Source organism: Leptopilina heterotoma, unplaced genomic scaffold, assembly GCF_015476425.1.
Source record: "Leptopilina heterotoma isolate Lh14 unplaced genomic scaffold, ASM1547642v1 Lhet_65, whole genome shotgun sequence".
NCBI lineage: Eukaryota > Metazoa > Arthropoda > Insecta > Hymenoptera > Figitidae > Leptopilina > Leptopilina heterotoma.
The window spans coordinates 150,766-173,836 of record NW_025111152.1 but is presented as its reverse complement, the minus strand read 5'-3'; the positions used below and the strand labels follow the sequence as shown (position 1 = coordinate 173,836).

Below are 23,071 nucleotides of genomic sequence, written 5' to 3'. Positions count from 1 at the left end.
CGCGTACAGTATGGCTAAGCACTCCTTTTCAGCTTTGGGGTAAGATTGTTCTGCACTCTTCAGTACCTTTGAGTAATATGCCACTGGCAAATCAATTCCGTCCCTTGCTTGCGTTAGAATTGCACCTACAGCGTGTTCCGAAGCATCGCACGTTAATTTAAAGGTTTCGCTAAAGTTCGGATACTGCAGAATAGGTTCACGGCACAAATATCGTCTTAGGTAACGAAAACTTCTCTTCTGGGGTTTTTCCCATTTCCACTCGGTGTCCTTTTTTAAGAGTTCAGTCAAAGGTTTAGCCCACTTCGCGTAGTTTTCGATAAACCGTCTATAGTATCCAGAGAGACCAAGAAAACTTTTAATGTCCCTAGGGGTTTTTGGGAGAGGGAATTTTCGAATTGCTGTGATTTTATTTGGATTTGGTTTTATTCCCTCTTCACTAATTATATGTCCAAGATACGCGACTTCGGTTTTTAAGAACTCGCATTTATCTGGCTGAAGTTTCAAATTAGCATCCCTAAGTCGATTGAAAAGTCTACGTGCTCGTCTGTCGTGTTCTTCTAGAGTGTCAGAGTAAATAATAATGTCATCTAAGTACACAAACGCTTCATCATCGAGCATAGTACTTAAAACATTATTTAGCAATCGTTGGAATGTAGGTGGGGCGTTCTTTATGCCCATGGGCATCCGCTTATACTCGTAGTGACCGTTGCGAGACGAGAAGGCAGTTTTATGCCTATCGTCAGGGTGAGTTTCCACCTGATGAAAACCACTGGCAAGGTCAAAAACTGTGAAGTACGTGCGGTGCCCAACCGGTCAAATATTGAGGTTATGTTGGGCAGTGGGAAAGCGTCTCCTATGATGTTTTCGTTTAGGACTCTGTAGTCTACCACAACACGCCACTTTCTCTCACCCGACGCGTCGAGTTTCTTTGGGACAATCAGCAGTGGCGAATTGTATGGGGAATTAGAATGTCCTATAATTCCGCTATTAAACTGCTTCGATAATTGAACGTCAATTTGTTCAAGGGCCTCGACAGGGGACCTATATTGTTTCTTGTGAATGACCTTATCGTCGATGGTCGGAATTCTATGCTGGATAAGGTGAGTGCACGATAGTAGTTCACCATTTAAATGAAATATATCAGCATAGTCTTCCGCCCATCCTATTACGATTTTCCGCTCGTCTGGAGCCAAATGAGCCAAGTATAACGCATTCTTGACCTTGATGACTCTCTCTGAATAGGTTTGTTGCGAATCGAATTGAGTGCCTTCTGCCTCAGAATCTGTAAATTCTTCACCGGGGAATTTACAGAAATCGAACGGGATTAACTCCTGAGGCTTAAGGGTTATGTCAATGTCATTTTCGGTAGTGTTAATTGCCATGGCGTGGCATACACCGTCTTTATTTGTGACAATGGCCTCACCCAGGTAAAGTCCTTCTGGGGTTTCGATTCGAGGAAGATATCCTTCCTTTAACCCTGTGTTAATTATATCTATCGCGACTGGGGTCTTTGTGCGGGATTTGATGCGTAGGACTCGAGCAAACGGTTTGATTTCAGACCTTAAGGCTTTTTTAGCCTCCAGTGATTCCTTATCAACAAAATTGATAGGGGTCACTGGGGAAGATATGGTCACAAGGGTGTTATGCCTAAAAGAAATTTGGGCTTGGACCTGTCGTAGATATGGTCTTTCCAAGGATACCATGAGTCGAAATGGGAAAACAGTTTTTGACAACGTGAAATTCTACCGGAACATTATCGATAGTTAACTGAATGGTTCCCATTGTTCTAACAGCGTGATTAGTTATTCCTGTAATCTCAAGACACTTGTCTGGGACAAGTGTGAGCACGGGATTTAATGCACACATCTTCACGAGGTTAGTGTCCGACCCAGGATCTACGAGGAACCTTATTTTATCATGTCTGAATTCAGGGGCGTTTAATTGGACTACTGGGGAGTCCTCGGCCTCTGATTTTGCTCTAAAGATCCTATTGAGTGTTCCGCAAAGTGCACGTTCTTCGGACGCTGCGGAAGGGGACTCGCTGGTGCGTCCGGACGGCGAGTCTGCTGGTAGTTTAAATTACTAGCAGGTGCTGGAGATACAGCCCGTGGTGGGGTTGTACTAGTCCGATAGTTCTGGGTTGGTCTAGGATATTGGTTCTGCATAGGTGTGGGATTAAGAGGAGCCTGGGGCATCATTTGCGGGTATGCAAAAGGTGTTGGATATTGTGGGTTTTGAGGTGGGATCATGTGGAAGGTGTAGGATATGTGAAGGGAGGGGGATACTGGGGCATGATGGATCGATAGAAATTCCCAAGTTGCTCTGGGGTAAGATGCACATGTCAGAGGAAGTAGGCTTAGAGGGATGGTTGACATAATTTGTCTCTCTGTCGGAGTCCGTTCTTCGTCTCGTTGCAATGTTGGGTTTCTCGATTTGTCGCGAGTACGGGCTTGGTGATCTTGTCCGTTCCTCGATCTTGGATATATGATAAGATGACGAACGTGATCTTTCACTGTAGTTTCGCATGTTTCGCAAATTCTAGGGCTTCGTCCAAGTCACGTGGATTTCTAGCATCTACGAATTTCGATACTTCCGTGGAAAGCCCTCTTACGAATGAGTCTAGGGCGCATTCGCGAATGGGTTGCAAAATAATATTGAACTCCGTGAGTTCTACAGCGTTGTTATCCCTCTCTAACTTCCCTAAACGTCCTATTATATTTTGGTTCAAGGGCATGACGGGCGCCTGCGATTAGGCCCTGCAAACGATCATAATAATCACTAGCAGTTTCCGTCTGTTTTTGCCTGAGGGTTATTATACTCTCGAAGTACCATTGATATTTTTTATTCGGGGCAAATCGCTTCCTTAAATGATCAAGCAGCTCGTCTAATTGATCAAAATCTTGTTTTTACAGCTGTCCCATGCTGCTCCATGCAATCTACTTAAAACGGCCCTAAGAAATTCGGGTTCGGCGGTATCCGTGACGAAAATTCCCGCACGTTGTACGGCTTGTAGGAATTCTTTTAGTGAGGGGTTTCGACCGTCAAAAAGGGGGATGTCACTTGCGCTTGTTCGTAAATTTAATCGATCTAAAGCGTTTGCCACGCTAACGTCAAGGTTCGCCGGAGGTTGCTGACCGTTGGGATTTTGGTTTGCCATGTTTATGCGGGGATATTTCAGGTGCATAAAAGTGTTATAACTAAATATATATATATACAAAATTTTTTATACTTACGATTTTTATATTTATACAAAAGTGTGAGTGGTTATATATATGTATTAGAAGCAATTGTGATTGTAACTTTTAAAAGAACGGAAAATTCGCCACCGTAGAAAATTCCTGCAACTTGAGCCTTTTAGGGATTAGATTTGTTTTCGTTGAGGATGCGGTTTCTAACCAAGAAATGGATTTTGCTGAATTCAGGATTAACTTCCGTAAAATTGACAACGAATCTACCGTTTTCTCCTTTAACAACTTTAACTAAGGGTATAGAAAAAGGGGAACGGCCTGTAATTCTTATATTTAGATCCATATTCTAAGGTTCCAAATTTAAATTTCGCGTTAGTTGTTCTAATTCACTTAAGGATTTACAAAAGTCTAATTGCCTACGTTTTGCTTCTATGATTTGGGATTTCAGAAGTACGATCCTAGTTTTGAGTGACTCTATCTTAGTTCTCAATTCAGATTTTGATCTTCTCAAATTTCTACTTTCACGAAAATGGAATGCTAAGAATCTGTTTACGCGTTGTACGTGTTCTTCGGAATTATCAAAAAGTATATTCTTCCATTCAGGCGTCATTGCTAGAACTTAATCGATTTTTAAATTCTCAAGTTTCTTAGTTAAAAGGTCGATGATAGGTTTCATTGTTTTTACTCTTTCTTCGAGACCAGAAACTAGTAAGGCTTGTGCGAAGTTAGCCTGTGTAAACGCGGCTAGGGAACTATTAAGGAATGTTACCTGAGTCTCTAACTCGGACGCTTGTTTGGACAATCTCGAATTTTCTAAAACAAGAAAGCTGTATCTTTCTTCAATCAACTTAACTCCCTCGATTAACTCGGACCATTGGTCCTGGGAGAACCCAGTAACAGTTGCGCTCCTTCGAGGAAACATGAGTTATTCAAAAGGTTACATTTACTTTAAAATTTATTAAATTGAATTTCGTCAATTTATTTAGCCTGTCAGAGTGTTGCTTTGCATTTAGCCAATAATCATGACGTCGCTGTCGTAATCGAGTGTGCTGTCAGAGTCGCCGTCAGGTTGATGGACGTTTTGTTGCTGTACGGGGACAAGTCTTACAAGATTCTCTTGTGCGCGAGCGATCTGTCTCTGTGCTAACGCCTCCTCGATATCGAGGTCGATTTCGATAATTTGAATTTGTGCTAATTGTACCGGAGGTGGTTGGACCGGCTCTGGTTGTCTAGGAGTGGGTGCAACCTTGCACGTAGGTCTGAACTTTGTTAACGGTTTCGTGAGACTGTAATAGATTTCAGATTCTGGTGCCCTAGTCGTTCCTTGTTCGATCAAAATGCGTCGCTTACCGGCACGTTTTCCTCTTTTTGTTTTCTTTGGATCGGAAGACATTTAGGATGTCATTTTAGTTAATTTTATTTGGATTGGATTATAATAGTGCGATAAAATACAAGTTCAGCCAGAGATGCTCTCCTAGGCGGGACGATCAGTACTCACAACGGCGCTTCCTAGTGTAAGGGAAAGAAGAAAATAAATTTTCTGCTTTCCGAATTCCAATTGGAACTCACCAGGATTCGACCAGAAGTTTTTCCAATCCTGCGGCCTTGTACCCACAAAACGGCGAGGTTGTATTGCTAGTCGTTAGGATTAGTCGAAACTAGTCCCAACGATTATGCTTTTAAAACACTATTGATAATTAATTTTGATGGATACTTAGGAATTAGGATGTAGTAGGTGGTGAAAAATTTTTTTTTGGATTATTTTAGAAGAAAGCCAAATCGACGCAACTAGTTCGCCCAAGGATAGCCGGGGTGATTATCCAGGTATCTGAATAGAATGAGTCTACGACAAAGAAACAAACTTCTTGATTTTCAATGTGAAAATACACCACGCCTAAAATGTCCACGTAGGTGTCGTTAACGTAGTCTGCAGTCGGGTATCCTAATATGGGGCAGTCTAGTTTTAAAACAGTTTGACAAATGTAGTTATGTTTGTAGAAATTGTTTAGTGATACATTTACTACTTCGTTTTGTAAGAACTCGGAATTAATAACAATGACTCCGAAGTCATTAGAATTTTGTAGGATTGTCATACGGATGTAAAGTAAACTAACAATACACAAGCAAAATTTAATTATTTAATTCGCGTAGCTCTAGGGCTAATTCTTAACTTTCTTCTCTTGTTCTCGCGGGGCTTGCCTCAACGTTACCTTTTCATTGTTAAAATTCTCAATACGTCTAACCCTCAGTTGTAAGATGGGGGTATCCGTAAGAAGGTCAGCAGATTGTACTAACGTTAAGGAGAGCCTTTTCAAGTCGTGATTATTCACAACTGAACCCTTATGAAACGGGAATTTAGGATTGAACACCACAAAATAATGTAATTTATTCGAAATTTCCTTTTCAGAAGTTAAAGTGTTTTGTCGGGGAATATTAGTTCGCCCTAAAGGATGTTCAAAAGAAACTGTATAAGAAGTTTCAAAGTTTAGAGTTTCAGCTGGATTAAGGTCAGAAACCTTACTAGTGCGGTTTCGTTTCGTTGAACGATGACCACGCCGCCTAAATTTATTAGGCATTACCAATGAATTCCATAATCACTAAGCAATTTATATTTCATTCCAATCAAGCTCGTTTCTATTTTTCATCAGTTGTCTGAATTCAATGTTTCAATTATTCGAGTCGTCATCTACAACCTTTCGGTCGGAGAGCCAAGATAAATTAGAAATGAGTCATCATCAACGACGAGTCGGAGAGCCAAACTTCCAATTTATTTAAAACAAGGAATTCTTATTTTCTGATGAGAGACGGAAGAATAAGCGAATAATTAAAATACTAAAAACCAGTGTCTCAATTGATTAAGTCGTCATCAACAACTTTTCAGTTGGAGAGCCAAAATCGAAAACATAGAATAAGTCATCATCAACAACCTTTAGGTTGGAGAGCCAAATTCGTAGTTTCTCTAAGACAGAGATCCTTTATATATTTTATATTTATTATTCTTGTGTTTAAACAATTTTAAGATTCGAATTAAATATTGCTTAGAAACAGTTTAGAGATACATACACTATTTCGTTTTTTTTTTAAACGATTACCGCGCCGTCTAAACTTGCTAGGAATTCAAAACCTGACTCATAATCACAAGAAGATTTATTTCTATTTTAATTTAACTCATTTCTATTTTCGATCAATTGTTTAAACTTAATGCTTCAGAAATAAATTAGAATTAAGTCATCATCAACGACTAGTCGGAGAGCCAAATTTCCAATTTCGTTTAAAGCAAGAAGTCTTAATTTTCTGATCGGAATTAGGAGTATAGAAAAATAGGTAAAATACTAAAAGTCAATGTCTTAATTGATTAAGTCGTCATCAACAACTTTTCAGTTGGAGAGCCAAAATCGAAAACATAGAATAAGTCATCATCAACAACCTTTTGGTTGGAGAGCCAAATTCGTAGTTTCTCTAAGACAGTAATCCTTTATATATTTTATATTTATTATTCCTGTGTTTAATGAATTATAAGGTTCGAATTTAATATAGTTTAGAAAAATTTAATAAAGAAAAGACAGGCAAGATATAAGAGAGGAAACAGAGACCCTTGATTTAGCGATTATGTTAAAATTTTAAATTTTGAAAAATGTGAAAATTGGTGCCACTGGTAACAAATGTTACCAGGTAACGGGGCAGGGCGGTAACGCGTAGGAAAATCCCACCGCTGCCACCATCAGCTTGTTACAAACCAGAAATAAATTTATTAATTAGGCTTTTGAGATGGCCCTTTATCTCGATTTGGGGAGGCACCAAGCTGCCAGAATGTTTTATTATTCTGTTTAATTTGTGGGGACGTTATCCTACTTTTAAAAGTTACCTTCTGATTCGTTAAATGCACTATTTTTAAGATGATTTGAATTTAGGGTTTAGTTAGGTAAGTAAAGAAATTGATTCTATGAATACATGATTTATTTTAGAATAGAAAAATACCTTTTGAATACAGAATGATTATAGTGTGTTACAAATAGAAAATGTATGTGTGTTAGAATATGTAAATTGAAACGATACTTATTTACTTACAAACTACCGGCGGAGCTATTCCTCTTTTGAATCACAAAGCATCCGTCGGGCGAAAATTCTTTTGTTCTTGTTTCTACCGAAAATCGCGACGTAAGATTCGCGCAATTTTCTTTCGTTTGCGAGATTGCACTTGTGGCGAGTGGACGCGGGCAATATCTATGCAACCGGCCGTCTCACGCAACTGTGTAAAACTCACTGCGGATCTACCGTTTACCGAATTAGTCCGGGCAATATCTATGCAACCGATAATTCGATAATTGGTTTTGATCGCGCTCGTGGGCCACCGATATTTGAGACGGACGCGGGCAATATCTATGCAACCGGCCGGTTATAAATAACAAGATTTTAGAACTGTTTAATAGATTAACAATTCCAAAATCTCACCAAAATCAGCCCGCACTGGACTCCACCGGCTCAGAGAATTTGAAAATTTTAACGTCTGCCCTAATTCATGCAAATCGGGTTCCGGGTCGCGGACGGGCTTTTTGTCGCGAAATTTCTCTGTCCCAAAACACTTTCTAGGTTAGACCCAGGAGAGGTGTCTTCGAGAAGAAGCGAGAATTCGTACTGCGATGATTGAAATTTTGCGACAAGCCTCTAACCCTTGCCTTTGGTGCAAAGCGGGGAAGATTTTTAGGAGTAGGAGTAAGTAGTAGGAGTAAGTCATGGGCCCATTGGTCTATGCATTTTTGCTGACGTTTTGGATCTCACGGTGGGTCCGTGAGAACGGAAACGGTCTGTTAACATGATACTTTTTTGAAATATTATTTGAAATAACTTAGAATTTAAATAATAATTATATTGTTTAATTAATAGAATTATTATTTATCTTAGTTATAATAGTGTATATAATTTATTTATTGTAATTATATTGTTCCTACTTTTTATAGGTTGCTTGTATATGCATTTTACATATCGAGTAATATATATATATATGCATATACATACAACCTAATGTCCTCCGGCATTTTGTTGTAACAACAATGTTTACAACAAAATGTTTAACTATTGTTAAATTGTTTCTGTGTGCACTTGACTTGATTCATAAATTCAAGTGTCATAAGGCATGCCGCCTTGTAGTTTACGTCAGCTGTAACGCACGTGCGTTTGTTTTGAAGCTGTAGTCTACAGCTTATGGGCCCTGAGGGGAGAGGAAAGTTCTACGCACAACCAGGCAGCGATTAGAGGCAAGCATAGCGCACTTGTGTTGGTGTCCGTAGCATGAAAGCCTTCAAGGTATTAGTTCTGTAGCCGGGGAAACCAGTGAGTGTGCTGGTGTTCATAAGCGGCGGTCGCGCAGGCATGTGTGTGTTGCCGCCGACCATCCCCACACACGCGCAACCTCACAGCGTATTTTCTTGGTTGTAAACAGTAATGACAATTGGTATATATATTGGCTGCATCATTGCGCCTACCCTTATGTTTTACAGATAATTGGGTACAAATTTTATATTTATTATTTACCGCACAATATTGCCGCAAGGTTCGATGTAGGCAGCATTGACTGCGTTGGTATAATTATTAATAATTATTTATTATATTTATTATTTAGTAGATGGAGAAAAGAAATAGTAATTTCTTTTGTCCTTCTAACTATTTTATAGGCATTTCTTAGTTAAAGGCATTCTCTCGGTAAGATATTTGACGTTATCAGGGTGTCAAATATCCTCAAGCATATCGTCGCTGCGTTGCGATGCTTTTATATGCTTGGGTTAATTTGAAATTAAATTTATTCTACATGGTTGCCAAATGACTCTTTTAAAGGACTAGTATTCTAACAAATGCACTGCAGACAATTCGATGATTGTACCATATAATCCGTATTTGAGTAAAACATTTGAATGTCACATTAATGTTGTAGCATGTGGTAGTATAGGTGGTGTGAAATACTTATTTAAGTATTGTTTTAAGGGCCATGATTGTGCAATAGTAGGTATTAAAGATAATAATGATTTAATGCACTATGATGAACCTCAACATTATTTGAATACACGTTATGTATGTCCACCAGAAGCAATGCATAGATTATTCGAATTTAATATGCACATGCGGCATACAGATTAGCTGTGCATTTACCTAATCAACAAGCAATATGTTTTAAAGAAGGAATGGAGCAAGAAGCGATTGATAAATATAAAAATACAACGTTAACAGCATGGTTCGAATTAAATATAAAAGATCCTGAAGCACGCCAACTTTTGTACTCAGAAATACCATATAATTATGTATTCGTTTAATCATCAAAAACTTGGGAAAGAAGAAAAAGAATGACAAAACCTGTAATTTCTCGCATGTATTTTGTCAGTCCAAAAGATATTGAAAGGTATTTTTTAAGAATTTTATTACTATATGTACGTGGTGCTAAATCGTATGCAGACATAAGAACATATGAAGGTGTCACATACAGTACTTTTGTAGAAGCTGCCAAGGCAAGAAATTTAATGATAGATGATAATGAATGGGATAATTGTTTATCTGAAGCTGTAAGTATGAAGTTTCCTAAAGAACTTTGTCGTCTGTTTGCATATATATGTGTATTTGGATTGCCTGCGAATGCTGTTGATTTATGGAATAAGTATAAAGAGTATATGGTTTTTGATAATAATTTACCTGCAGAAATTTCAATACAAAAATCGTTAATTTTAATTAACGAAGTACTTAACTTTCATGGGTTTTCCTTACATCAATTTGGTTTGCCAAATATAGATCATAAACTTCTTAATGATTATAATTTTGTTGATTTAGAAAATAATGAATTAGGATTACGATTGTTGAAAAAAGAAGCTGTTATTCTCATTGAGAGTTTAAATAATGATCAAAGCCAAATTTTTGATGAGGTTATGATGGCAATACATAACGATGATTGTAAGAATAGGTATATTTTTGTCGACGGACCTGGAGGAAGTGGAAAAAGTTATTTACATAATACAATTATCACTGCTGTTGAAAGTGAAGGCTTGATAGTTTTACCAGTTGCATGGACTGGTATAGCTGCTAATCTTTTAAAAGGTGGTCGAACATCACATTCTTTGTTCAAGTTTCCTATACCGATTAATGAAAATTCAACATGTAATATAAGTGGGAGGTCAAAAGAAGCTGAACTTTTGAAAAGTGCCAAAATTATTATTTGGGACGAAATAACAATGGCACCTAAATATGCTTTAGAAGCAATGGAATTGATGTTAAGAGACATTACAAAATGTAAGAAACCTTTTGGAGGTAAAGTTATTTTGCTTTCAGGAGATTTTCGACAAACTTTGCCAATTGTTCCACACGGCAATCGTACTCATATTGTTGAGGTATGTGTAAAAAATAGTAGATTGTGGAATCATTTTCAAACTAAGTCTTTACATTCTAACGTTAGATTAGATAATAATCAAATCGAATTTTCAAACTGGTTATTAAATGTTGGTGATGGTAAACCACAAAGTACATTTGAAAGAGAAAATGATGTTTTAGAAATTCCGCAAGATATGATTTCGAATGGGAATTTAATTCATAAAGTATATGGATCCTCAATAAGTCGAAATGATTCATCTGTTTTTTCATCTTGCATTCTTTCATTAACCAATTCTGAAGTATTAGACATGAATGAACGCATTTTGTTAAAATTAGAAGGAAAAGAAGTATTTTATTATAGTAATGATTCACATGTCGATGATGATGACCCAAAAGATATAAATAATATAGTTCCAATAGAATTTTTAAACAGTTTAACACCAGATGGTTTACCTCCTCATAAACTATCATTAAAGGAAGGATGCATAATTATGCTTTTAAGAAATATGAATTTAGTTCAAGGATTATGTAATGGGACTCGATTAGTTGTCAAATCTTTATTAACAAACGTAATTTCTGCAGAAATAATTACTGGAAAATATAAAGGTGAAATAGTATTTATTCCTCGTATTGATTTATCGCCATCACAAGATGTATTACCTTTTAAAATGGTAAGAAGACAATTTCCAGTTAGACTTGCTTATGCAATGACTATCAATAAATCCCAGGGTCAATCATTTGATAAAGTAGGAATATATTTGCCAATTTCAGCATTTGGTCATGGTCAAGTTTATGTTGCTGGTTCTCGAGTAAAGTCGAAAAAAAATCTAAAAATTCATGTTATTGGTTCTGCAGCATATAAGAATTCAGAATATCCACATAAATTATATATAAAAAATGTTGTTTATCATGAAATACTTTGATGTAATGCTATATATACATAACTATATAAAAAATGTTGTTGACGATGATTATAATTATGATGATGATAATTATGATATATTGCTTGAACAGTTAATTGCTGTCTACTATATGAAAAAGTAACTTAATAATTAAAAAAAATGGTATACATTTTTAGTGGTAATATACATTTTTTCAAAAGCATAAAATTTATAAAGATTTAAAAAATTTTATTACATTCTTAAAATAATGGTAAAGTTATAACAAGTTATAATTTTGTTTATACTTCTTTGGTTTAAGGGCATAACAGTATAATTAAAATCTGAATTTGCGAAATAATTTTAATAGTTATTTTAAGGGGTAAGGCCATTGTAGATACTTCCAAAAATTGATTTTTTATTAGTTAAAAAATGTTTTGAACATTAGAGAAGAAAGAAAAAAAGGGTTTTATATGAGTCCAAAATCGATTTCATTGAAATTTCGAGTGTTTATATGTTGTATATACATTGACGTGAACGCGACGTGCTGACGTCACAATGTTGATCAAATGGGTGACGTTAGCAAGCGTTCACATCGCGTTCCCATGGAACGAAGAGCCAATTTTACCGTGGATGCTGGGCCCCTTCGGAACGACTACCTGCGTCGGTTGACTACTTGATGAGCAGAAACTGCATAGAAGATAGTACAAATACAGAAAGATGTTTTTATGGTGCTGGAATTGCAGATTAATGGTAAACATTTTTTAATAGTAAAAATTTTCACTTTTTCATAAATATGTATTATACATTATAAAAGTTTAAACGTTTTTTTGTCGAAAAATGATTCTTTTTAAAGGATTTTGATTTTTTTTAAAGTACACAAAAATTAATATTTTTTAAAATCCCTACGTGTTTATTTAGCTATTTTCATGTAGATAATGAAAAAATTTTATATTTTGTTCCAGATTCAATTTTGCACCCGAGTGCCGCGAAGCTCTTCAAAGAAAAAGCACTTTACAAAAATTGTCTGTAGTTTCGCCATTTTGTAATATCTTTTATTGTTAATTTGTATTCTTTTATTTAAATATAAGACTAATCATATTTCACATAAATATAATTGTATTCCTTTTCCTTATATCAAAAAAATTCTTGAAAACAGGCGCTTTTATTACATTTACAGTGGCTTACCACTTAATAAAAAAATGGAACTAGTGAGAGTTACACTGACTCCCAAATCTAGGGTTTCGTTTACAAAATATACAAACACTTTTTATTTATTTATTAAATTCTTATTTTTAAATGTAATTGCTTTAATTTTATCAGTAATATTTACTGATATAAACATTTAAATGTATTTTTTTATTTTTTAGAAGCTAAATTTTTCTGTTATGAATTAAAATTTTTTTTCAATGTAGATTTATTTTTAATGTCAGATAACTCAAAAGTATTCCTTTTTTTATTTTTTTAAAAGAGAAGAAAAGTTTAATTTTTCTCTCTACTTTTGAATAATGATAACAATTTTATTCATTTTTTAGTGAAAAATAAACAAATTATAAGGTTTTTAACTTTGGAATGATAAATTTAAAAAAACCTATCTCAAAATGTTAAGAAGGTTTTCAAAAAGTTTTAGAGTGGACTTGACAAGTGTGATGGGTTTAAATTTATTTTTGTATGTAATTTATGTCAATTTTGTTAAAATTGATTTTAGAGTTAATGATTACACAGCTAAAAAAAAACGAAAAATTTTTGCACATGGGTTTATATAATGATTGTTCTATTTATTATTCACTAAAATAAAGAAAAAATAAACATATTCTTTTTAAAGTTTGCTTTTGTAGCAGTTGCAGATATATTAAGGGGGGTCATCACGAAAATTAGACATATTTTAAGAATTTTTTTTGGTTCCATGAAATGTTCAATTAAAAATGTGTAAAGTACGTTTTATTTCTTGAGTATTGATAGCAAAATATATTTTTACAAAAAAATTTTATTGCAAAATGGCTGCTGTACAGCATTTTATTGGAACAGAAAAGGAATAATTTTCAAAAAAATCCACGAAATTTTTAATAAAAATAAAATTAAGTAATATAAAAAAAATCCTACGTGTGTCGATAGATGTTGATGTATAGGAAATAACAAATTTTCGTTTTTTTCTAAATAAAAAATTAAGTACGTTAGTTGTCTGGCCATGTGGAAATCTAAAACGAGACGCTTTACAATAAAATGTTACAAATCCACCATTTTTTAATAAAATATAGAAAATATATTTATTTTGCATATTTTCTATACTGAAACGAGTAGATATGCAAATTAGGTAAAGAAAGACATTCTTATTTATATTGCCCTTAGAGAAAGAGAGAAACCAGAGCCGGCGTATCTGGCGCCGTTACCCAGACGTTACCTTTTGTGTTTCAATTATAAAAGTATATATATATATATATTGACTTTTATCTATGGTTTTCCTTGCGATGAAGGAAGAAAGAAAATATTATTACCTGGGTCCCTCATTTACAAAGGCTATTGTTTAAGGGTTCGTATTGTTTGTGGTAATCCTTCGTAGGGTCTAATACAGGTCTAATATATATGGGTGATTCTTCTGAAAGTGCTACTTTTAAAGTTCGATTCTTCAACTTATTTTTTTTTAATAATATGGTTTTTTCTATTGAACTTACTTTATTTCGTACTCAAGAGTGAGAATTCAAGTTCAGCAAAATTAATTGTTCAAAATATTAAAGTTTTTCTTCTTTTAAAAGATTCACTTTGCGTTGCACCAATTGATTTGTTATATTTGTTTCGCGTTAGATTTTTTATTAAATATACACACTAATATCATTCACTTAATTTATAATAAAATTACACTGTTTAAAAAATAATAATCTGCATATTTTAATAATAAATATATATTGTTTTGGTGGTTATTTAGGTTAATATTTTCAATTTAATGCAGGTAAATACTAAAAACAAAAGAAAAACTTGCCCATTTCAAAGAAAAGGCTTCGGAGATGAAAAATAATTTTTTTTACATTTATTCACATTAGGGCGGAATTTAAATATACTTTTTAGTAAAATATACAAATTTCACAACGTAATTTTATATTATAGTCAAAAATATTTTGTCAAAGATATTCGTGTATTCAATTATTTAATTAAAAATAAGGCTTCAGAGATAAAATTGAATTTTTGCTCGGGCCAATAAGTAAAATTTGACTATTTATAAAAGCAGTAATTACTCCACTTTTCACAAGTAATATAAAGGTAAATTAAACATTAAATTCTCAACATTATTAAAGTATGCATTAAAATTTTGTTAAGAATATTTTTAATGTACAAAAATATCATTAATTATCGTGAGGTAATTTTAACCTAAAACCGAAGACAAAGTTTTAACATTTTTATCATATATAAAACGGAGGTCTAAAATTTTTTAAAAAACATGTTATGACAGAAAAACATTGTACTTTCTGACAATATTTTTGAAAAATTTCTAACAGTTGGAAAAAAGCATAGAAATTTAAGTTTTCTTATAGAAGTCATATTGGAGACATGTTAAATAAAAAGGCTTCGGAGATGAAATTATTTTAGCTCGTGCATAAATTCAGTAGAATAAAATTGTTTAATTTATTTTTTTAATGAAAAGTTAGTGCTAAATTTTTATTATGAAAATGGTTAACAATTATTAGTGAGTAGAGTTTATAAAATTAATCGAGACATCAAAAATGTCACTTTCAGAAGAATCACCCATTTATATATAATTATTAGATAATTAGTGGTCTTTATATTCATGAAATGGTCAATCAAAAATCTGTAAAGTACGATTTATTATGTACCTTACAGTTTTGTGATTGATCATTTCATTCTGAAAATCATAAATTTTCATTTTAAAAAAAAAATTTCAAAAATATGGTAAAACGTTCTCCTACCTATAGAAACAAACTTTTTGATAATATATAATTTTTTTCCTCATATCTGTCGATAAATCTATCATAAAAAATATCTTAAATGTCAGGCGCAAATTTCATGTTGACTTGTGTTATCATTGCTATTTAACAATTATATGAACAATAATTTTAGGCATTTTTAAATTTAAAATGTTTATATCAGTAAATATAAAGAAGGAAAAACAATTAGATTTTTCACAAATAAGCAATTTTACCAAAATTGACATACATTAGGAGCGAGTGGTCCTAACCCAGTGTGCACGTACTGGAACAATTCTGGAACCGTTCTAGAACTGTTCTTTATTTCCATTAATTGTTCTAGAACTCTTCTAGAACGTGCACACTGGAAAGTTGGCCGCCTAAGCTAATTGGTTGAAAATAGTAACAAAATGGACTTTAATCAAGTCAGCAAATGTAAATATGTTTTTTCGCTTTTATACTGTTCTGTTTTCCAATTTTTTTTACTTTACTTCCTTATAGAGGAAGTATTGTAATACCAAAATTTTTCGATTTCGATTTTTTGACATATATTTAAGTTATTTGACCTGAAGAGTTCAAAAATGACATTTTTAAAAAAAGTCATTCCGTTTTCCATAATTTTATAGAGTTTTTTTAGACGCATCTTTTGAGCCCTAATTGAACTTTTTTCGTCCATATTAACCGGAGTTATTAAACTTTTAAAAATCAAAAATTTTGGAAAATAAGACTTTTTTGAAAATTTTGTTGAAAAATGTAGAAGTAACATTAAAATTATCGTTACCAACTTGTAGAACATTAAAAAAAGCTGCGATTGACCTATTTTCGAACCTAATTCGATAATAAATTTTCTAAATTATTGGTATTTTAAAAACCAAAACTTGTGAAAATGACATTTTCTCAACTTTTTTGTTTGAAAATTTTTGTTTAACTATTAAATTATTGCAACTATCTTGTAGGGTATTCAAAAATAAATTAATTGACCCAAAATTCAATCACTTTAACCATATTTATAAAAAGTTATTCATATATTTCTATTATTTTTATCTCTATGATGAAGTAAAGTGTACATGAAATGAGCACCAAAATTATACAAAAAATATACAACTTGGCAGTGGTTTTTTGATTTATTTTCTACTGTTACCGGCAGAAAGTTCCTAGAGAATTGTGATAAACAATAAAATTTATTGTTTTGTTTTCTTATTTGAATTTACCATAATTCTCTAGGAACTTTCTGTCGGTAACAGTAGATTTCTTTCAGTCCATTTAAACGCACCACTTCATTTATTCACATGGTAAATTCAATTTATTATGTGTACTCTGCTCACTCAATACTTTTTTTTACTGGGAATGAATTTTTTATGTGTAAGTGAAAAAAATTTAGAATCGAAAAATAAAATTTAATAAACGGGATTATTATTACATTTTAGTAAATTATTGTTTATGTAGAACAAAGTTTTTAAGTTATCTATAATTAGGTTTGTTACTTCTTAATTTTAAAGTATTCGTAAAACATGATGAATTTCATTTACTTCAAAATAATTAACTTTTTTCATACATTAAAAAGCTATGAACTGGGGTTCGAGACCTCACAGATGCATAGTGAATTCGTTCACGCAGCTTTTCTTAAAGCATAAAGAATTTAGATTGATAATTATTTATCGACAACCATATTGAAATAATTATCATATGAAACACCTAACTTTAAAGAAAAGAATATAATTGAATTCCAATAGATGTCACTATTTGATGATAAAGTCGAAGTCTTCATTCATATTTAAAAATTTTTAATTAGCGAAAAATTCTAACATTACAAATTAGTATAATTGAAAGATTTTTTTAAAAAACGTGGTAGAAAATTAGTAAGTTACTTTTTTGAAGTTTTTTTCAACCAAAATATATGTGTATTATAAAAATAATTAAAATTAAAATCAGGATGGCAACTCAAAAAAATGGAAAACTGGGAAAATTACTGGGATTTTAAAAAATGATCTGAATAATATTAACAATATTAAAGTCCGTATTCCGTTTGCATATATATATTTTGTCTGTTCGCTTTTAGTATGTCTGTTCGCCGTTAGAGGGAGCAAAACGCCCCCCGCTGCGAGGGCTACTTGGAATTGAGTCCCGAGCAACCTTCACAGCGGGGGTCGCTTGGACCCTCAAACCCTCATTAGGAAAAACTGCTAATGACTTTTTCTATAAAATATACATTTTTTAAATAGTAACATTTTTTATTTTTCATTAACATATTTAAATTCCTTACTTTCTCACGATTTTATACATATGTTGTTTACCAAAAAAATGTTAAAATTTAAAGATTAAGTTAAATATTTATTTAATAATAGGTATGGTTTTTGGTAGAGTTAACTTCATTCTATGTATCTGGAAAAATAATAAATTTTTTTAATTTTAACATTTTTTGGTAAACAACATATGTATAGAATCGTAAGAAAGTAAGGAATTTAAATATTTTAATGAAAAATAAAAAATGTTACTTTTTAAAAAATTTGTATTTTTATAGAAAAAGTCATTAACAGTTTTCCTTAATAAGGGTGTAAGGGTCTGAGCGATCCCCGCTGTGAGGGTTGCTCAGGACTCAGTTTTGACTTGGTGTGCCGTATGGTGGGGGAAGGCTTCTTTCCCTCACGGGACTAACTTGGACATCACTCCTTGTATGTAGTGTAGAGAGATAACAATCGTGCTTCGTGAGTGGTATATTCATTTTTTGAATATATCACATTACTATTTGAAATACTTTTTTTTATTTTGGATAACATTAGATATTTTCTTTTCTTTTTTGTATAATTTCTGTACAATTTGTAGAGAGTTAATTAAAGTGTTTCGTGAGAGGTATAGTTATATTTTTTTAAATATTATATTATCATTTGATATAGTTTTTTTAATTCTGAATTTAAAGGATAAAGAAATTGACATTTTTTTTCTGTTTTGAATAAAATTTAATATTTTTTCTGTTTTAAATAACATTTGATTTTTTTATTTAAAAGATAAGAAAAGAAATATTGGATAAAATTGAAATTTGGATATTGGATGAAATAAAAGATAAGAAAAGAAATATTGGATAAAATTGAGATTTGGATATTGGATGAAATAAAAGATAAGAAAAGAAATATTAGATAAAATTGAAATTTGGATATTGGATGAAATAAAAGATAAGAAAAGAAATATTGGATAAAATTGAAATTTGGATATTGGATGAAATTGGAATTTAAAGTATTTAAAATTTAAAATGGATTAAACAGAAATATATATATTGGATGAAATTGGAATTTGATGCATTTAAAATGGATTAAAGAGAAATATATTGAATGAAATTGGAATTTGACGTATTTAAAATAGAATAAAGAGAATATATTGGATAAAATTTGAATTTGACGAATTTGAAATAAATTAAATAGAATATATTGGATAATATTGAATGTAGGCTTATTGGATATGTAAATTGGATGAATTTGGAATTTGACGAATTTGAAATATATTAAACAGAATATATATTGGATAAAATTGAATTTAGGGCTTATTGGATATGTATATTGAATAAAATTGGAATTTGACATATTGAAAATGAATTAAATAGAATATTGGTTGTTGAATTCAAAAGCATTGTTTTATGGGTTAAATATGATTTGATTGGTTAAATATTGATATGTTGGTTAAATAATTAAATATTGGATAAAATTGGAATGTGGCTTATTTGAAATGGAGTTAAATACACTTTATTAGTTGAAATCTTGAATATTGTTTTATGAGTTAAATATTAGTTGGTTTGTATTATTGATATAGGAGACAATGATTTTGTAAGAATTGATGAAATTGTGATGTAGAAAATATAAATTGGGAAAACGTAATTATTATTATCAAAACCCATAAATTGGAATTAAAATTAGATTAAGAAGAAAATATTGATTAAAAAATGTCGAGAATAGAAGGCCATGTTAATTTAAGTGCTAGAGAATATAGAGAAATACTTAATAATAAAAAAATGTTAAGTGATAATCATATTTATGAATTTGGAAAAATTTTGGAAAGAGAATCAAAAAGAGGGGTCATTGGATTTGTACGTATTATGATGGAGTAAGAATTTATATTCCTTGATAAATTTTACATCCGTTTTCATTTATTTTGTTGTAATAAATTTTACGAGGCCTTATGCGGTTTAAACAATTTTATTTATTTTGACGACGTTTCGATACATAGAGTATCCTCTTCAGGTCAAATAATTGAAAATAAAAAACAAACAGTCGTTTTGTCATTTCATCGAAAAAACAAAAGAAAACAGAAACATCTCATAAAGAGGGTTTCCATTAATTTATTATTATTATTATTATTATTACTATTATTATTTTCGATGAAATGACTGAACGACTGTTTGTTTTTTATTTTCAATTATTTGACCTGAAGAGGATACTCAATGTATCGAAACGTCGTCAAAATGAATAAAATTGTTTACACCGTATAAGGCCTCGTAAAATTTATTACAACAAGAATTTATATTTTTGATAGTCTTAATAAAAAATGTCTGAATGGAGATCAGTTGAATTATTTAAGTAGATTATCTCCTTTTAAGCCACCAGTAGTTTTTGTTACTGTTGATCAACAACCAATGGGTAGTGTTGAATGCGGAGTATATGCAATAGCATTTGCAACATCATTATTTTATAATGTTATGCCAAACACTGTTAATTACGAAAGCATAAATAACAAAATGAGGCAGCATTTAAAAAATTTTTTAAGATAATCGTCTATGTCAGTTTTCAGAGATGAGAAGATCGATTCCGTTTGCATATATATATGGGACATTCCACGTCAACACGGACAGAGCTCTAAACAAAAATTGCTTTGATGGATTTAAACGTTCTAGGGCTTAAAAGATTTCTACGTTCATGTACTTTAAGATGCCGATGGGCGTTTTTTGCAAAATTCCATTTCCGATGCCAATAGAACTGTCAAAAGTCAAAAGGTCCAAAAATCTCAAAATACTTTTATGAATTAAAAGCAAAAAACGAGGTAAATTATTCTGTAACTCATTCTTTATCAGTTTTTAGGGTTCCCGAATATCAATCTAAAGTTTTTTTTTAAAAATCCAAAATGGCGAATTCAATATGGCGGACAAAATTCAAATTTGATCAGATTCGATTAAAACTTGTTACTCGGAGGTTTTTAGGGTCGCTGATTACGAATCTGAAGTCACTTTTTAAAAATTCAAAATGTCGGATCCAATATGGCGGAAAAAATTTTCAAATTTGATCCGATTCCCTTAAAATGTGTTACTCGGGGGCTTTTGGGGTCGCAGATTATGAATATGAAGTTACTTTGTAGAAATTCAAAATGGCGGATCAAATTTTTTAATTTGATCAGATTTAATTAAAAAGTGTTACTCGGTGGTTTTTAGCGTATCTGATTATGAATTTGAAGTCTCAAACACAAAGTAACTTCATATTCATAATCTGCGACCCCAAAAGCCCCCGAGTAACACGTTTTAAGGAAATCGGATCAAATTTGAAAATTTTTTGCGCCATATTGGATCCGACATTTTGAATTTTTAAAAAGTGACATCAGATTCGTAATCAGCGACCCTAAAAACCCCCGAGTAACAAGTTTTCATCGAATCTGATCAAATTTGAATTTTGTCCGCCATATTGAATTCGCTATTTTGGATTTTTTAAAAAAAACTTTAGATTTATATTCGGGAACCCTAAAAACTGATAAAGAATGAGTTACAGAATAATTTACCTCGTTTTTTGCTTTTAATTCATAAAAGTATTTTTAGATTTTTGGACTTTTTGACTTTTGACAGTTCTATTGGCATCGGAAATAGAATTTTTCAAAAAACGCCCATCGGCAACTTAAAGTACATGAACGTAGAAATCTTTTAAGCCCTAGAACGTTTAAATCCATCAAAGCAATTTTTGTTTAGAGCTCTGTCCGTGTTGACGTGGAATGTCCCATATATATTTTGTCTGTTCGCATTTAGTTTGTCTGTTCGCCGTTAGAAGGAACATAGAGCCCCCCGCTGCGAGGGCTACTTGGAATTGAGTCCCGAGCAACCTTCATAGCGGGGGTCGCTCGGACCCTTAAACCCTCATTAAGGAAAACTGCTAATGACTTTTCTATTAATAATGAAAAATATAAATTTTTAAATAGTAACATTTTTAACTTTTAAATTAACATATTTAAATTCCTTACTTTTTCACGATTTTATACATATATGTTGTTTACCAAAAAAATGTTAAAATTTAAAGATTAAGTTAAATGGTATTTGCTTCAAATACTGCAAATATTGGGTCAAATAGCATTAAACTGATTTAGATAAAACCTATGTGAAACAGTAAATATTTATTTAATAATAGGTATATGGTTTTTGGTAGAGTTAACTTCATTCTATGTATCTGGATAAAATAATTAATTTTTTTAATTTCAACTTTTTTTTGGTAAACAACCTATGTATAGAATCGTGAGAAAGTAAGGAATTTAAATATGTTAAAGAAAATAAAAAATGTTACTATTTAAAAAAATTATATTTTATAGAAAAAGTCATTAACAGTTTTACTTAATGAGGGTTTAAGGGTCCGAGCGATCTCCGCTGTGAGGGTTGCTCGGGACTCAGTTTCAACTTGGTGTGCCGTATGGTGGGGGAAGGCTACTTCCCCTCACGGAACTAACTGGGACATCTCTCCTTGTATGTACACTGAAAGAATTTTTGGGGAGGCTGCTGACTTTTAATGTCCGAAATTAGTGCCCCTTGCTCAGGGCTCGCAGCTCATCTCAAAAAAGCGAGCATCTACTCCCGAAAGGTGAGCTGCTGCCCCTGAGGAGTTGCTGCTTACCTTTCGGGAGTAGATTCTCGCCTTTTTGAGGTTAACTGCGAGCTTGAGGCAGCGAGCTCTAGCGGCACTTATGTAAAGCCTGCAGCCTCCCAAAAATTCTTTCAGTGTAGTGTAGAGAGATAACGATAGTGCTTCGTGAGTGGTATATTTATTTTTTGAATATATCACATTACTATTTAATATAGTTTTATTCATTTTGGATAACTTTAGATATTTTCTGTTTTTTATATAATTTCTCTACAATTTGTAGAGAGTTAATTAAAGTGTTTCTTGAGTGGTATAGTTATATTTTTCTAAATATTATATTACCATTTGATATAGTTTTATTCATTTTGAATTTAAAGGATAAAGAAATTGACATTTACTTTTTTCCTGTTTTGAATAACATTTGATTTTTTATTTAAAAGATAAGAAAAGAAATATTGGATAGAATTGAAATTTCGATTGATTGGATGTTGGATGGAATTTGAAGTATTTAAAATGGATTAAGGAGAAATATATTGGATGAAATTGGAATTTGACGTATTTAACCCCTTGAAAAAATTTTTAATGCATTTTTATGAAACTTGGTACCCTAAGGTTTCTGGGATCGCTAATTACAAATCTGACATCAGTTTTTCGAAATTCAAAATGGCGGATCCAAGATGGCGGAAATTTTTTCAAAATTCGTTGAATTTGCTTGAAACTTGTTACTCAGTGGTTTTAAGGGTCACTGATTACGAATCTAACATTAGTTTTCCAAAATTCAAAATAGCGGATCCAATATGGCGGACAACGAAATAAAAAATTGATCAGATTGGCTTGAAACTGAATATTTGAGGATTTTCAGGGTCGCTGATTACGAATCTGAAATCAGGTTGAGTCGCCCAACATGAATCGAAAATGTGCTGCAACGC

The 23,071-nt window shown here is 32.2% G+C and overlaps 1 protein-coding gene across 1 annotated transcript; it reads left to right on the top strand.

Moving 5' to 3' along the window:
• Positions 1-9,523: 9,523 nt before the first annotated feature.
• Positions 9,524-21,404, top strand: LOC122509974 (ATP-dependent DNA helicase pif1-like). The gene is made up of 3 exons (XM_043624337.1): positions 9,524-9,743; positions 10,002-11,344; positions 21,342-21,404. The coding sequence occupies exons 1-3, from the start codon at positions 9,524-9,526 to the stop codon at positions 21,402-21,404; spliced, it is 1,626 nt and encodes a 541-aa protein (XP_043480272.1).
• The last annotated feature ends 1,667 nt before the right edge of the window (positions 21,405-23,071 follow it).